General features: G+C 39.0%; 4 protein-coding genes across 7 annotated transcripts; 2 read left to right on the top strand and 2 right to left on the bottom strand.

The window, feature by feature from the left end:
* The first annotated feature begins 434 nt into the window (after positions 1 to 434).
* LOC106400894 (glycerol-3-phosphate acyltransferase 1) lies at positions 435 to 2,489 on the top strand. Its single transcript, XM_013841297.3, has 2 exons — positions 435 to 1,350; positions 1,449 to 2,489. The coding sequence occupies exons 1-2, from the start codon at positions 508 to 510 to the stop codon at positions 2,307 to 2,309; spliced, it is 1,704 nt and encodes a 567-aa protein (XP_013696751.1). The 5' UTR covers positions 435 to 507; the 3' UTR covers positions 2,310 to 2,489.
* Positions 2,490 to 2,619: 130 nt separating this feature from the next.
* Positions 2,620 to 3,955, bottom strand: BNAC05G04480D. The gene is made up of 4 exons (XM_013841298.3): positions 3,764 to 3,955; positions 3,480 to 3,679; positions 2,924 to 3,363; positions 2,620 to 2,830 (listed from the first exon to the last, which is right to left on the bottom strand). The coding sequence occupies exons 1-4, from the start codon at positions 3,921 to 3,923 to the stop codon at positions 2,791 to 2,793; spliced, it is 840 nt and encodes a 279-aa protein (XP_013696752.1). The 5' UTR covers positions 3,924 to 3,955; the 3' UTR covers positions 2,620 to 2,790.
* Positions 3,749 to 5,479, top strand: LOC106400896. Of its 4 annotated transcripts, none has more exons than XM_048757830.1 (4): positions 3,749 to 3,970; positions 4,394 to 4,489; positions 4,762 to 4,834; positions 5,162 to 5,479. In XM_048757830.1, the coding sequence occupies exons 2-4, from the start codon at positions 4,405 to 4,407 to the stop codon at positions 5,172 to 5,174; spliced, it is 171 nt and encodes a 56-aa protein (XP_048613787.1). In that variant the 5' UTR covers positions 3,749 to 3,970; positions 4,394 to 4,404; the 3' UTR covers positions 5,175 to 5,479. The 4 variants fall into 4 exon arrangements, with proteins under 4 accessions (XP_048613787.1, XP_048613786.1, XP_048613788.1 ...); XM_048757829.1 differs by lacking the exon at positions 3,749 to 3,970 and adding an exon at positions 4,086 to 4,216; XM_048757831.1 differs by lacking the exon at positions 3,749 to 3,970 and adding an exon at positions 4,115 to 4,216 and having other exon boundaries at positions 4,403 to 4,489.
* Positions 5,480 to 5,624: 145 nt separating this feature from the next.
* On the bottom strand, positions 5,625 to 17,004 carry LOC106400893 (callose synthase 7). Its single transcript, XM_048757827.1, has 41 exons — positions 16,449 to 17,004; positions 16,229 to 16,329; positions 15,843 to 15,934; positions 15,672 to 15,759; positions 15,461 to 15,571; positions 15,220 to 15,372; positions 15,040 to 15,129; positions 14,841 to 14,932; positions 14,618 to 14,741; positions 13,897 to 14,031; positions 13,740 to 13,816; positions 13,566 to 13,656; positions 13,279 to 13,401; positions 13,084 to 13,201; positions 12,608 to 12,992; positions 12,426 to 12,486; positions 12,165 to 12,246; positions 12,037 to 12,086; positions 11,888 to 11,974; positions 11,627 to 11,731; positions 11,438 to 11,532; positions 11,263 to 11,344; positions 11,020 to 11,183; positions 10,775 to 10,898; positions 10,571 to 10,674; positions 10,299 to 10,407; positions 10,057 to 10,208; positions 9,544 to 9,653; positions 9,346 to 9,465; positions 9,193 to 9,258; positions 8,852 to 9,029; positions 8,663 to 8,774; positions 8,460 to 8,582; positions 8,265 to 8,383; positions 8,065 to 8,148; positions 7,786 to 7,898; positions 7,479 to 7,708; positions 6,574 to 7,371; positions 6,431 to 6,481; positions 6,157 to 6,342; positions 5,625 to 6,060 (listed from the first exon to the last, which is right to left on the bottom strand). The coding sequence occupies exons 1-41, from the start codon at positions 16,678 to 16,680 to the stop codon at positions 5,812 to 5,814; spliced, it is 5,766 nt and encodes a 1,921-aa protein (XP_048613784.1). The 5' UTR covers positions 16,681 to 17,004; the 3' UTR covers positions 5,625 to 5,811.
* Between the last annotated feature and the right edge of the window lie 62 nt (positions 17,005 to 17,066).

Below are 17,066 nucleotides of genomic sequence, written 5' to 3'. Positions count from 1 at the left end.
CGTGATCAATCTTGCGTGGTACGTTGCTATGATTTTATGCGTTGTGATCAGTGAACAAATACTAGTATATAGATGAACCGACGTGTATAGACATTAAATATAGAAAAAAAGCAAAAGCAATAGAAGTGAAAATCATGTGATGACTGCAACAACACTATAATGTATTGTTACATTCGTTAGATTTTTGCATGCAAATAGCCAAATACCGGTAGAAAAATAGAATCATCAACATTCAGCCATAGCTTCTTGGAAACGAATACAAACACGTACTAAATTTAATTCATAGACGTTGTGGCGTACAGTTAATGCAAGATGTGTGTGTTAACCAAAATTTTTAAAAAGGCAAAAATTAAATTAAATTAAAAAAGGGTCAACCTTCACACCACCTCTGCTCTCGCCTATCATATCATCACTCACTATATATAAATCTCCTCTGTAACCTCCTTGTCCTCTTCAACACATTAACTCATCTTTGTTTCCTTCTCTCTCTCTCTATAAGTTATAGCTATGGTGTTTCCAGAGCTTCTAGTGATTCTAGCAGAATGGGTTCTTTACCGTCTTCTTGCTAACTCATGTTACAGAGCTGCAAGAAAGCTTAGAGGCTATGGTTTCCAGCTTAAAAACTTCTTAAACCTCTCCAAATCACAATCTCAACAAAACACTTCTCATCTTCTTAATAATCAACAACAACAACAACAAAATCAAGATTCTCTAAACCCTCTCTTCCCAAGCATTACAAAGTATGAAGACACAGGATGCTCTGTTTCTCCTGATGACACCTTGGTCTGTGACATCGATGGTGTTCTTTTAAGACAGCTTTCGAGCAAACACTTCCACGCCTTCTTCCCTTACTTCATGCTCGTAGCCTTCGAAGGAGGATCGATCATCAGAGCGATCATTCTCCTGTTCTCTTGTTCTTTCCTCTGGGCACTGCCGCAAGAAACCAAACTCAAAGTCCTCACTTTCATAACTTTCTCTGGTCTTAAAGTCAAAGACATGGACAACGTTTCAAGGTCGGTTCTATCCAAGTTCTTCCTCGAGAGCTTGAACTTCCAGGTTTACAACGTCTGGGCTCGAACTGAATACTCCAAAGTCGTGTTCACGAGCTTGCCTCAAGTGATGGTGGAGAGGTTTCTTAGAGAGCATCTCAACGCTGATGATGTGATTGGGACTAAACTGCAACAGATAGAAGTTATGGGGAGGAAAGTCTACACCGGCTTAACTTCAGGATCTCTCGTGAAACATAGAGCAGCCAAAGACTACTTTGATAACAATAACAAGAAGAAGCCTGTACTTGGTATTGGAAGCTCTTCAAGCGTTCAAGATCACACCTTAATCTCCATTTGCAAAGTAACTTTCTTCTTTCTTTACGTTTTCATTACTTCTAAGTTTCATACAAAAAAGTAGTTACTAACTTTTTCAGTTTTCTTCTACGTTTCCTCCCACAGGAAGTTTACGTTTGTAATGAAGAAGACTCTATGAACACTCTGCCTAGAGAAAGATACCCAAAGCCATTGATATTCCATGACGGGAGATTAGCTTTCTTGCCGACACCATCAGCCACACTCGCTATGTTCACATGGCTCCCTATCGGTTTCTTCCTAGCTGTCTTCAGGATCTTGATAGGAGTCTTGCTTCCTTACCACGTAGCCAACTTCTTGGCTGCTATCTCCGGCGTTAGGATCACTTTCAAGACTCACAACTTGTACAACGGCCCTCCAGAGAAAGGTAAGAGTGGGGTGTTGTATGTGTGCAACCATAGGACCCTTCTTGATCCTGTCTTTCTCACCACGTCTCTCGGCAAGCCCTTGACCGCGGTTACTTACAGCCTAAGCAAATTCTCCGAGCTCATTGCGCCTCTCAAGACCGTTAGCCTCAAGAGAGACAGGAAGAAAGACGGCGAGGCGATGCAAAGACTGCTGAGCAAAGGAGACCTAGTGGTTTGTCCTGAAGGGACTACTTGTCGAGAGCCTTATCTGCTGAGATTCAGTCCTTTGTTCGCTGAGTTAACCGAGGACATTGTTCCGGTGGCTGTGGATGCTAGAGTGAGCATGTTCTACGGGACGACCGCGAGTGGGCTCAAGTGTTTAGACCCTATCTTCTTTCTGATGAACCCTAGGCCGGTTTATTGTATTGAGGTTTTGAAGAAGTTGCCTAAAGAGATGACTTGTGCTGGAGGTAAGTCAAGCTTTGAAGTTGCAAATTTCATACAGGGAGAACTTGCTAGAGTTTTGGGATTTGAGTGCACTAATCTCACAAGGAAGGATAAGTACTTGGTTCTTGCCGGAAATGAAGGCATTGTCAAATAAAAATAATCAGTTTTTTTTTGGTTTTGTTTAATAGTTAAGTGTCATTTCAGGAATTAGATGTTTAAATTCTATATGGTTGATTCGTTGGCATCATTTCACCTCTTTATCATCTTTTTTCTTTCTCAGGACTACTGATATGTAATGGGAATGTTTTGGTTATACATAGTCTTTGTTTCTTGATTTGTTTAGTCCAGAACCTATACCTGTCGCTTTAATGCTATCAATTTTGTTATTAAAACATCTGAAAATCATTGCATAGTTTGGTATCTGTAGTTACTTCATATATTAAATTCTATCTGCAAGGAAGATATGTCATGAATGTTTATGTTCCTATGTTGTGTTTTGTGTACATATCACATCAAAATTAAATGTACCAAACTTAGAAGATATTTAATATTCACATCACATCAAGATAATGTCCATAGACCTGAATGAGTATAGAAATGATAACTGTTCATACCAAGAAGAGGAGCTTGAGGCACTAACTGATGTTTGCTTCTTTGCAAATGATACTTGCAATCCTACACAAGTAAAAACAATAAAACTTCATGTACTAAGTAATACTAGAGTGATTAGGAGTTAAAAACTTAGTGATGTTCCGAGTGTGTTATTACCTTTGCCTCACACAACGAACCTCTTCAAGAATTTCTGATGTTTGCTGAACCTTTAGATTCTTGGGTTTGTCTTCATGACTAAGCACCAGCGACGCAACATTCACAACAGTGACTAGCTCACCCTCGATTCTGCCAAGTTTCTGGTCTAGATTCTCCAGGAAAGACTCGTAAGAAGACACTTCACTGAAGATGCTGCCAGTTAAAGCCTCTTCCAGTGCATGATTATCAGTACCACCGACAGTTTCTTGGTGTTCCTCAAAGTTGTTTTCAATAAGTTGACTTTCCTGAGAACCCAAGTCAGTTTGGTCATTCCCATGCCCTTCTTCAGTAGATTCAGGCTTTGGAGATACAATGTGAACTCCATCTGAGGTATTGTCACTATCTACTTGGAGATCTAAAGATATGTTCCCAATCAGCTGTGTTTCTTTGACAGATATTGCCTGAAACCAAACCAAGCTTTCTCAGCCAATTAACACACAATAAACTCAAAACTGAACTAGGATTGTTGAGAATCTCGAGATAGCAAGCAACATCTTTGTTGTTTCTCTCACTGAACCTCGTTGAGTTTTGAAGAAAGGGTATCAAGCAACTCGATACGAGCTTTGGCCTTGTCCAAAGCTTGCATGACTTTCTTCTTCTGGAGAAGCAACTCTCTTGCGTCATTCTCTTTCCCTGTCTGAACATGAAGAGAAGCTTGTCTCCGTAGATTCTCTGCAGCTTCGGATAATCTCAAAAGTCTCAACCTATTACTATTTGCTTTGGACCAACAACAAAGACAAACATCAAACAAACACACTACTGATTCCAATAAAGAGGGAGATTAGCAGATAAAGGTCGGACCTTTAGCACGAGTGGACTCTGCCTCCGCGTGAAGCCGATCGAGCTGGGAGCGGAGAAGCTCGGAGTTCGCGGTGGAAGCGAAGCACTTGAGGGTCGTCGGAATCCGTCTAGACCGAGCAACCACCAACGGAGCTCCGACGACGCTCCTCGTCGTCACCATCTTTGGTCGTCTTCTTACAATAGCAGCGTGGATAAAGAGAACACAAGGTAGAGATGAGAACCCGGTTTAGTCTAACATAACCGGAATTAACTAACTGGTTACGCTAAACCGGTTTACGTAACTTTAAGAAATCGGGTTAGTCTAACATAACCGGAATTAACAAACTGGTTTACGTAACTTAAATAAACCTGGTCGGAAGTGCGGAACTAATAATGGTCAAAAAGACAAGACTTTTCCAGCTTTGATGCCTCCGTCTAATTTTGATTCTTCTCTTCGATACTTGAGACTCTGAGGTTAGATAAGATACCATCTCGTAGATCTCGAATCTCTCGGGGGTTTTCTTTTTTTTTAAAAAATCTGTATTCACGTTTTCTAGTGGGATTTGCGTGGTAAATTTTGAAACTTGGATAAGGAATTGTCAGATCATTGAATCCAGATTTGTAATCTCTGTCTTGTTGGTTGTTTGGAAGTGGGATCAGATATGAACTGGGTTCAACGCAAAATCTACCTTTACAATGTCACGTTCGGGCTCTACATGCTTGATTGGTGGGAACGATACCTCTTCAGTATCCTTTTTTTCATCTTTCTCTTGAGAGAGATCTGGTCTTCTGCTTAAATCTAGTTTGAGAATGATGATACTCTTAGATCGTTAGGATGATACTCGTGTTGTTGTCCAAAGCAATGTCTCTCTGTTCATTCTTATGATGCCATTAAAGAGTTTTGGCTGAATAGTGTTTCTGAGATTGAGTTGATAAAAGTTATACTAGCTCTGATTGAGAAAAAAAAATCAGTTTGGTGCTTTTGCGTCTTCTTTGGCCTTTCCTCAACTCTTATTCAGATGGTTTGGTGGTAGTCTTGATGTGGTTCGTAGCTTACAACGGTACACGCTACTTTTCTGAACTCTTCAAGAGGTAACAACTTACTTCCAAGTTGTGCACAGTTGTTTAGTTTTTGCTTAGCGCTTCTTCTTATGGTTTATATTAGTGGATTTCAAAGAACTTGTGTTGAATTGCAGTATGTTTTGTCACCTCAACTTGAACTCTGAATCAAAAATCCACGGTTGAGTGAATTTGAGATAGAAGTCTTTAGCTTGCTTGATGAATTACAAATCAATTCTTCAACACGATAATAAGACTTAATAGTAGATATTTTTATCTTAGGCTGTTCTGAGAATCATTTGACGGTCTTTTCTATTTGCCCTCACAGCTTAAGTACACTCTTTTATCTTTGTATTTCAGGCATTTGACATGAAAGCAATGTTTGGTTTCTCGTGCGCGGTAGAGCATGAAAAGTGGAACCACCTAAGGCTTACCACGTTTGGTTTCAGTTTCGAAGACGTATACCAACAAAACCTCTATGCTGCTTCACCTCTGATTCTGTTAGCTTTCCTCCAAAGTTCGACATCACTTAAGACTGTTCAAATGGTCTCTGTCCTTTTTACCATCTTTTGGAAATAACATAACTTATTTGTAGACGCATCAGGTCGCAAGCCTTCCTGTTGTATTCCCGATCTATTTGAGACATGGCCAAACCAATACTACAATGATTGTGCTCTTTTTGACTCTGTGACTAGCGAATACTACTTAGCATTCTTCATCCCTTCGATACCAAAACATGAGACATAGTTGCAGGGGATTAAAGAACTTATGGACTACAACAACTAACAGAGCACTATCTTCAAACTGAACATCGACTCCCACCTATGATACCGAGGTATTTTAATGAAACTTTAGTGTAAAAAAATGGTCATGGACTGTTTTAACTTTGAACAAATGGCTTACTCTGTAAAACAACATTTTTCTGTGATCTTAGAGACCGAATCAATATACTAACAACAGCTACGACAACTGAATAAAAAGAATGAAGATCAAAAGAATAAGAAGGTGGTCTACTTGGAGGGGGCTGGTGTCTCTTTGTCTTTCTTCCCGGCGAGGATCATAGATATCTGGAGACCGCGACTGAAGGCTTGGTTAAACAGCAGTCTGGTTTGGAACTCAGACACAAATGGGAACCAAGATAAGACTGCAATGGGTGTGAATATCGAAAGCCCCATTATGTACTCGTACGCTCTCCCTAGCTCTTTAATCGAGTCCCAGAATCCTAGTCCCTTGAGCACGCCACGCAGCGCTTGGCCGATCTTCAAAACCACAAGGAACAGCTTATCAAACTTTATTCTCATCAAAGAAAAAGAAAAGACTTTTTGTACAGCTACGAAAGTTGTGTGGTAACTTACAAGAAGAATGGCCCAGCCGGTAGGCAAGAAAGCAAGGAATGAAGCGCATACATCTGCAATGGTGAGGCCGCAGACTACAAATAATACAGTCATGACTGACAAGAAACCGAGGAAGAGTAGCGCCTTGAGAATCCTGAACATAACCTGAAAATCTGTACCGAATTTCCTTCTACCCATCGATACCATCTGTCAGATTAAAAAACAAAACAATCATCAATGTGAGAAGTGGAAACCAACCCACTGTGTTAAACTATCTCTGAATAAAGAGCGTTACCTTTAGGACGAGGAGAACTGCCAACAAGACTCCCCAAGAGAGTCCATAAACCTTAAAAGAAGAAAGGTTTCAAAGTTATTGGAGTTGTCCAAAGACAAAAGCGAGAAGCATCATGACAAAAAGAAGAAACAACATTATCATACCAGAATTGTTGTGTCGCGGTGAGCTACGTTGAGGTGGTATACAATTCCATACTGGTAAAGGAGGAAACGCAGTGCGAGAAGTATCTCGAGAACCCTTCCTCTTAAATTTGTGTGCTTGAGATGTTCTTGCTCTGATTCCCACCATGATTCCCAACTTTTTTCAACGACGATTCCAATGCCACCGCGGTTCCCCATCCATCTTTTCCAGTCAGTCCAGTCGTCCACCGTCTTTTGCCACTCAAATCCAGATGGGTTGAATATAAACGGAGCAAACAACCAAGAAGTCACTAGGAACCACATTGAAAATGTGATGTATATATAAAGACTCGAGCTACGGTACGAATTTCCATATACTTGATAAACTATCAGTAGCATGACCAACTCCAGTCCCTTGACAAAGTGGCTTCTCGAGTATAGTCTATAGTTATCCGCAAACTTGGCATGGAAAACAACAAATCCACGACCAGTTGCTCTGTACTTAGAACCTCCGTGCAAAATCGTCCTCCCAAAGTAATGAGCTTTTGTTCCCAGCTGAAATGTGAAGAAAACAGAGGCAAGCTGAAGCTGCATTATGATGAAATCACCCAAGGCCTTGCGGAACCCTTTTTCTAGGCCAATCTCCATAACCATTGGTAGAACCATCAGAAAACCTAACTGGAAAACTGATTGAGCTGCTAGCGCCTCCTCAAGAGCTTTGGATTGATGCACGGTTGCACTTTGCAGAATCTCCTTTTCCAATCCGCTCAATACCAGATAAAGACGCCCATATAGGAACACATATACTGTGAGAACCGTTATCTGAAACACAGAAAAGACGAATGCTTTTTACTCGTCTGAACAATCCAAGAAAATACATGCTTTCTACAAGAGGAAGCAACTATCATTGAATGAGGAATTACGCATACCATACTACTGAAATAGAAACCAACAGTGGTGAAGTAGAAGGAGAGCATCCTGTAAAAATCAAACCGGCGTCCAAGTCTGTAAACGTCACGACTTAGTGTTTGTTCTCCATTACCATTCGCAACTTTGGCTTCGAAAACCGAAACCTGATTCATCCCTACGTCACGCCCTTTCCCTGCTTGGATATACTCGTGATGTGTGATATAACCCCCACGAAGAGTTGAATTGTATCCTGTTTGTTACCATATTTAGCCATCACAAAATAAGAGGAAGAAAGTTTAACGTTTGTCAACAAGGACCATTTTTTACCTGCAAAGATATCTTCGCTTAAGTTTATTATCTTTGAAGCCTTGCTAATGCCTCCCCTTGTGATGTGGAAGATTCTATCAAATATATCAGGATGGCCATAATGGAAACGTACCCTGTAAAAGAAAAGTGAGTAAGTTGTATGAAACAAAAAGATTTAGTTCTAAGATAATATATAATATTCGACGATGCAGAGACTGCTGCTACTTTTGAAGTCAGATTTGAGGCTGCAAAAGGACGGGTAGCAAGGATTTTTCCCGAAGTCAAAAGATATGAGAATACCTCAGAGGATTAGCCAGAACACGTTGGCCAATGGTAACAAAACTCGTTTCTTGATTTGACATGAACCAAGCAAGTGATGAAACACTGTGGAGTAAGGGAAATCAGACAAAAAAGATTAAAAAACAACAGTGCAATAGTGCCAAAAATGTGGAGACATGCATTAACATCAAAAACGACCAAAGGTATAAAGAATATCATACCTTCCAGTAAAAATGTGTTCACGAAGACCCAAAATTGTAGGATTCCTCTTGCCACGACGACCTTCATCAAATTCTTGTAGCACATTTCTCATTTTGAAAGTCTCTTCAAAGTAGTTGTCCTGAAATGGGAAAAAGGAATGAGACAACGAAGTTTGAATCAACAAACTGGTTGGTGTATAGAGAGACGAAAGCTACCTGGTTCATGTCTATGGTCTGAAGTGCTTCACCGCGAGTGAAAATGATGGCATGGTTCTGATTCTCAGGTTTTCCTTCGCCAATTTCAGTAGGATTACCGGGAAGTTTGATACGATATATTTCCTAAGAAAATAAAGAACAACATTCAGGTAAGGCCTAATTATGTAATAAATTATCAAACAGCAAATTGGCTTGTTATATACCTCATCTAATTTGTTACATCCTTTGAGCAGCACGGAGTAGAATACTTTCTGTGATTTTTTATTGATTGTCTCCTCCCTTTCATCTATGTAGGCAACACGCAAGGATGGATACCTAAAAATAATGTTAAATTAAAACTAAGCTAGAAGAAGAAGAAGGTTTTGATTTCAAAACAGCGACAACTTTCTTACTTTAGCATGAGCTGTAAAATGTTATTGTAACAACTTCGATCCCTGCCGTCACTTGACTTTTTCTGGTTCCCATATACCTGGCATGACACGACATATGTGAATTTCAGATCTGCGAGAGCTCGTGCGCGGTTCATAAACTCGTCATATGATGCTGAGGGAAGGTAGCCACTATGGGCAGCTGCAAGATGAAAAAGTAGTTCTTAAAACAGTTTTTTTTTCTCTCAAGCAACATTTAACTTTCCAGAAATTTCCTTTGACAACTACTAAATAAAGTAGTAGTGACGCATACACAAGCAGATAAGGCAAACAATAAAATCTGTAAGTTTGGAGGAAATACAAACCATATTCTGTGTATTCCTGGAAACATTGAAGTTCGAGGGCCATTCTGTAGTACATCATTCCCCTAACTAGCAATAGTAAAGATTTTCAACACATTAGCGATCGCATACCGCATACATACAAGTAAAAACTCCTACAACATTCTGATAGTATACCTGTCCTTGAAAGGGTCTGGCCTCTATAAGATACCCATTCCCGGAGTTGATCTGTCTTGTCTTTCTCAGAAAAAATTCGCTTCGGATCATTAACACGTTCGGAAAAATTCGACCATTCCTCTGTATAACAAATCATTTTCATTCGGTAAACTTCAAACTTGTTATAAAGACGTACAAAAACACCAGATGGGAGCTCACCAGGATATATTCTCTGTAGGTAGAACAAAATAGATATTCCATCTTCGTTTTCCTTGTTCAGTTCTTCCTCTGAATAGAGAACATCTTCTTTGTAATAAGGAGTTAAGACACTAGACACAAATGTGAAAAACAAATGTTACTTGGTTTCCATGAACCAACTGAGAAACAGAAGATAAAGAAGCAGACATAGACCTTGTCTAGGACACTATCACCTTGATTTAAGAGCACCAGCATTAATGAACCCCCGGTTGGGGTTCATAATTTGATTTTTTTATTATTTTTTTTTTTATTTTTTTGTTTGATTTTTTTGTTTTAAAAAAAAAAAAAAAAATTGATCAATAGCGGGTGGCGGCCCGCTGAACAGTAATGATCCGGGTTCATCCGGAAGGAGCGTGGCGAGACAGAGTCATAACTGTAGCATATTATAATCTTTTTTTTTCTGGGGACGCGTGTGAACTCCTCTTATGATTCCCTGATGCGCATGGTCTAACATAGTAAAGCAAAAGCATGTACCTAAATGATAGCATGTCACGAACTCGAGGAGCATCTGGCATATTCATGAACAAGGAATTTGCAAAGAATGTCATACGACGACGAGCTTCCAAATTTTGAGGGATATTGATTGCCGACTCTTTAACAGTCACAAGTAACAAAAGCCTTACAACCTACAGAGTAAGATTGAATGAATGAATGAATGAGATCCGAAGGCAGAAGACATGGCTGATTGTTCACATTATAGACAGAAAAAAATATACCTTTTCTCTCCAAGAGTCGTTCTGACCACCAAGATTTATCTTTTCAAACCTTTGTTCTTTCTTTTCGTTTTCAATATCACCACTCTGATAATGAGCCCTCTCAAGGATTCTGCAGGTATAAAGACAAAGCATGTTACCTGAATATTTCATAGTGAAGTTTTTTGAGCTTACACCTTATGGATTGTTTTAAGAACTATAGAAAAAGAAGAAACAGAAGAGCTTTTCTCGCATAGAAAAATGAGGCAAACTTTCACATAACGATCAAGACTTACTCGTGACCCTTAACCATAACATCCTGCGTGATGATTTCAATAATATCTTGGAGAACATTGATTATCTGAGACTTGTAAGTTTCATCTTCTCCGTAATCACTTAGCTGTCAGCACGACTACATTTTATTAAGGAGAATAATAAACACATAAAAAGAAAAGTAAGTATTTGTATTGAAGGAGAGAAGAAAAATATCTTCACGTTACCAGGATTTTTAAGAACTTCTCTAGCTTATCACTGAGCAAAGGCATACCAGTCATCCGGAATGCAGTTAAGAATCTATGTTGTTGAATGCTATCATCAATTTCAAAACAAATCTCCCTTACAATCCTATATAAATTGGGAGAACAGTAGTCGTATATTGTTAGTACTCAGCCAGTCTGTAATAGGTTCAAAATGTATCAATGATGTTGGGTACAATCTAATACTGAAGGGATAAAGAAATTCGTACCTTTTATCAGATTCATCTTCAAGAAGACCATATATTACGTCCCTCATCGATTCATAAGCTTCAACCACTGCGTAATACATATAGTATTCACTTTTAATCTTCTTGAATAATTCAGCGTCCTCTTTTCCCTTGAAATCTTTAGCCATGTCCAATGCTATGGGAATCTGACACCAAAAGAGTACAGTTCATCAAGAAGAGAGAAGGGATGGGGCAAAACTGTTACAGAGAGATCTGTATTAATACTTTGCTAGCAAGCAAGAAAGGAGGCCACTGCACAACAGTAACATCTCCAGACGACGAAGGTACAAGTAGCAAATCTCTTTCCCTATACACCAAAGAAGCAAAGAACACAAGTATATTTATGAACTAAACTTAGGAGATCAGTATGATGAGTATATTATAGAAAAAGTCCTAAAACCTGTCGCTGATCAGATCCTCATCCCGCATCGTATATATGAACTTATTCCACATCTGTGAGAACCTCGCAATGTCATTTTCGTCCACTTGTTCATCCTGCATTACTCAAATGTTACATTTGTCACCCATTAAAATGAACATACTTGGCGTATACTTTCTTCTCACTTAAATTTATATGTATGATTAATACCAAGTGCTTTCTCTTTGCACGGCCTGGAGGTGATGGTGTAAGCTTAGAACAGAAAGCCGAGGGAACAAATCTAAATCTGGACCGCAACATTCCAAGTGTACGTATCTGCATATAAAAAATTGAAAAACTAACTAAAACAAATTTGCAGAATGTTGGGTTTTAACTTAGGGAATTAGAAAAATGTCATCATAATAGCAGACAAGTTTTGGTTTATAATTTTTGCATACTAACAAAATAAAAAGAAAAAGAAAAAAAAATTACCTCCCCAAGATGACTGAAAGCTCCATAAATCCCACCAAATATAGTGGAGAATATGGCATACCATATTTGCGTATCCATAAAATAAACCTAAACATGAATCAAGTTATTAGAACTACTCTTACCAATTTAATTAGTACAAAATTACTTACCAAGACAATCGGACCCCATATGGAGATAATGACACCAATGTTATGAGTGGCTGCATGTTATCAACATTGTTTAGAAATAATAGAAGTTAATAGCAGTAGATAATCATACTACGAGTAAGGATCACTACCATTTGGAAAGAACTCATGCCACTGATAATTTACGCCACTCATATCCCAAATTAACTTCGTTGGCTTGACAAGCGGTAATATCTGTCCAGGCAACATCAATAAATGGACATGTTATAACTGCAGCAAAAAGGTGCTTGTAGAAATTTTAGATGATAGCTCGGACTAAGTGAGAGATTAGGAAAGTAAGGGTGGGTGTTATTAACAGGTAAACGTTCATTAGTAGGAAATAAATATGAGTTATAAATGTGAAGCTAAATCACCTCCACATAGAAGCTGAAAGCGAGCTTGCTAAGTAACAGCATGACCCAAAAGAATGTATACCTATGAATTAAAAACAAAATTAATGATGGAAGCATAACAAAGCTGTAACCTATGTTACCATGCCATGTGCGGTGTCCAACAATAATGTATTCACAAAAATGGATAACATCATATTTCTTACTTGAAAAGTGCAAACATCTCTTCATGCATTCCTCTGCCAACATACAACTTTGGCTGAGCCCACCACATGATAAGCGTGACAATCCGCATATTTGATCGTTCCATGATTCTCCGCAGAGGTGGAAGTAAGAAAAACACAGCAGCCAAGATATTTGGCAAGACATATAACGCAATAGCATAGTTGTATAATGTCTGGTGAGGCCAACTCTGAACCCAACTACTGAAGAACTTAATTAGTCCAGTTGGATTCTGCACCGACTTCGAATACGCAATTGGCAATATGATGGCCCACATGGCTGCCATTAAAAATTTTGTGATAAACCGCAGAATCTGAGAAAACTTCAGGCTCTTCCAAGCACCAAAACTAAGAATTATATCCAATGTCGCTGCATTTCATTAAGAACAAATGATTAAGCCAATATGCTATAAATACTCATCAAAGGGATGATGTCAAACTGAAACAGAATTACAAGTTACCTTGTAGAAGATTGAGAAAAGCTGAAGTAATGAAAATGGTCAAGACATTTAAAAATACATCCTCCTCGAATATGGCAAGAATAGATCCTGACGGGCTCCATGCAACTATCATCATAGTCTGAAAAAAATAGAATTACTACATATAGATTATCGAACAGGGCAGGAGGAGAGTGAGACTTTTAATTAAAATCCTACTTGTAGAGACAACACAAGGAACATCCACATTCGGTCGAAGCTTCGATAGAGATTCCAAAACGTGCGAGCTTCAACAAAATTAGTTTTCGGTTTCCTTTTTCCATGGGGAACTTGGTCACGTCTCTGCAATAAGAAATTAATTGGTAACCTTCATAATGAAAAGGAAGCAAAAGAATAATCGGATTAAAACAAGATGGATAGTCGAAGCAAGTAAGCATCCAAGGAATGTTAAAGATAAAGATCAAAAGTTTAGTCCTTATGCAGTAATAAATTAGCAAAATTAACACCTCATTTGGATGTTGTGCAATCTCATCAGTGTGGATGAAAAAGTCTGCCTCCGGTTTCATCGGCCAACCCAGCCTAAAACACCTCTTATCCCTAAAACGTTAAATTGAGTCGGCTCAGATAACAACACTTGACTAAACATATAAAACCAGATCGAGCTGATTTAACTAACTCACCAAAAGTACTCGTTCAGGTCATCATAGTTTCTCCATTTTGAGTGGCTTGCCTTCCCCATTTTGTTTCTCCTGACTTCCTATAACCCAAAATGACCTGGTCTTCTTAGTAAACTAATACGTGAGGGGAAAAAAAAACCTAGAACAGAAAATTACATACCTTGCGTAAGACCTGGTAGATTGGCGTTATAACATTCCTTAAGAATGCCTCGTCGTCAGGTGCACCTGCTTCATATGTGTCCCCAGTTACGGGGTATACATTGGAAAACAGAATTCCATGGACTTCATCCGCCATCTTCACATTCAAAGAAAAAACACATGGTTACACAAAATCTTATATAACAGTATAAAAACAAGATTTTTCCCTTATAGAAAATCAGGGTAAACATTTCACATACGGAAGCATCATCACAACACTTCGCAACATTTTTATATACAGATTATCACCAACCAAATCACAGAAAATAATAAGACGACTAACTAGATACACATTTAAACAGTGTGTGCGTTGTCATTTGCTTCATCTAGAGAAATTTATTGTTCTTGTTTCCTTGAACTCAATACTTACCCAATAAAAAGGAACGTATGTGATTATATTTCTGTAGTTGTTCACCTCAACGAAAAATTGTTACTAAATTGAAATCACCAAGAGAATGTTAGTGTCCGATCTTTAATCCGCATGTTGGATCCCAAGGCATTAGTAATTTATAGAGGTCGACATAAAGTTTCCTTTCAAAATTTTCATAAGAAACAAAAGCATAGTAGGCAAAACCAAAAACTAGCATTTCGTTGATATCTTAATTGAAATGGGAACTTGAGTTCAAAGTTCATCACAGAAACACACAAGAGGAAAGAAGGATCGTTGAGCTAAAAGAACCTACCTTGTGGAATATGTAGCAGAGGCATTCAGGCATGAAGCGGATATTCGATGCTTCACCCCATATGAGAAGATAAAGGCCAATGTACGCAAGGCTCAGCTGTTGTTCATTGCAACCTGGAGGAAACCTGTCAACAGAAAAACCATTCACCAATAGAAACGAAAGCTTTTCAAAGTCCTAGGAGCATTAAGAACTTTATTAATCTAAGAGAAGATCATTATGATACCTGAGAAATGATTCACACCGCAAATACTTGCACCATGACCTGTAATTCTTGAAATACTTGTCCATCAACTTCCTCACGGTGCTAGGCTTTAGCTAAATTTCTTTTGAAGTTAGAAAATTGTATGTACTATACTATTCAGAAAGGAAACTCTGTGATCGCCCATAGGGTACAAATTTTTTTTTTAGAGTGCAAAATTTACCTCGTCATAATTCTCGAGGTCCCTCTTTCGCACATCAACGTTGGCAAGTAGCAGTATGAGATGCTCCCTCTGATTAGCTACATTTCCTCTCTTTTACCACGAAAAATAGGAAGCTTAATCATGAAATAGTTCATCAAATAAAAACTAAAGACTTAAAAATAGCAAGAAAAAAACTTATACCTGAAAACCAAAAACCAAAGCCAGCCACTCGAGAATATCATTGAAAGATCTGGTTTCTTCCCTTTCCACTTGGTCAGGATTAGTCGAGGATGAACGGAGTCTTGGCCGAGGAAGATTTTCCACATTAGAGACAGCACGAATTGCCACCTTAATCTACATATTGATGGAAAACATCGGTAAGAACTCAGAGTGACTATAATGATGGACAGCTGAAGCAAGAAAAGTTTGCACGTGCAGCAACCTCAGGGAGCTCCATTATAGCGGTTTTTGCCCCTCCAGCGTCCAAAGGAAGAATGTTGTAGTGTTCATAGTGATCCTTCTTTCTTTCAACTTCTTTAGCATACCTGTGGGTCTACATACCAACAACAGTAAGAAAAAAAAAGTCAAGTGCCACGATTACCCTCTTCAGGATGATAATCAACTAAAAGGATGTAGGTGGAACACTAATAGACCTTTTCGTCTATTCTTGCTGGAGGAACCACAGTCTTAAGAACATCATACAAGACACTCGCCATCTGGTAAAGCTTAGCCATCTCCTCCCTACAATGACAGAATCGACAGAATTAGAAGACAACATTTTCTGTCGTGTAAACGATTACAAAATGTTAGGAAGTTATCCTCACGGTGTCTTTCTCCCTTCTCCTTTTTGTATATTTTCCTCATAGAACCTCTGGTAGTAGTTCTGAATTTCTTTCGGATCACTCGTCGGTTCCTCCTAAACAACAAACAAAACTGCATGAAGTACTATCTCAAGGTACGACAAGATGTAGGAGTTCACGAAATAAAATCACATCCAGAATGTTGAACTACTATCTCAAACTAAACGAAGTACTATCTCAAGGTACGACCAAATGTTGGAGTTCAAGAAATAAATTCAGTGGGAAAATGAATCAAAACTCACTGAGCAAAAAAAGCGCTATCAAACACAAAAACTAAACAAGCATTGATGTATCTGTATACTCCATTATTGCATCAAAGGGAAACAGCATTGCAACATATATATATATACCTTTTCTAATTTGTGGAGTAGGTAGGTTTTGAATTGACGAACGCCTCGTCCACTTGATGTTGGATCCATTCTATGAGCCTTCTCAAACGCATGGAAACGACCTAGTAAGATTAAAGTGTAAAGCAAGATGAGGAACTTGACATTGTCATTCTCCACAAAAACCACAATGCATATAAAAACTCCTAATTGATTAAGTGAGTCAAAAGAGAGAAATCATTACAGAGGTAAGCAACCCTAGGGTTCTGATCCTCAATCTCATTAGCCACTCGAAGAACAGGAGCAATTGAAGCGAGAGAAGACGGCACGAGCTCGCTGTCAATGACGTTCTCGTCTTCGTTGGGATGATCAATCATCATGGTCCCAGCTCGCGTCATCCTCCGGGAAAGAGAACGAACAGGTTGCATCTGCGGCGGCCTCCCGTCCTCGCCTCTTCCTCCACCGGTACTCGCCATTCCAGACCCTCTTCTTCTCCGATGATGCTCGACGAATCGATGATTGCGACACTTGCCATCTTTTATATGTGCGGAGGAGAGGAGATGAGCTGAACAGAGATCGGATTCGTTGAGTGGGGTTTAGGGATTGCGATTGCTCTACGAGGAAGAAAAGAATGCGAAAGAGGAACTTTTTAGCTGTGACTTTTCTATTAAATAAGTAGTTAGACGAAAGCAAAGCGATGACTAGGTTTTGTGTGGTTGATGCTCGAATCACTTATTCTCTCCCTTTCTGGGAATTTTTTTTTTCCCGGGAAAGGCCCGAAGGATTTTGCTTCTCGGAGAAGTTGAAGTGGCGACTAAAGGGAACGGCTACGAAAGAATCTAGACTACGTGATGTTTTACGT

Source organism: Brassica napus, chromosome C5 (genome assembly GCF_020379485.1).
Source record: "Brassica napus cultivar Da-Ae chromosome C5, Da-Ae, whole genome shotgun sequence".
Classification (NCBI taxonomy): Eukaryota; Viridiplantae; Streptophyta; class Magnoliopsida; order Brassicales; family Brassicaceae; genus Brassica; species Brassica napus.
The sequence above is the reverse complement of the archived record's forward strand: the minus strand, read 5'-3'. Positions and strand labels throughout refer to the sequence as shown.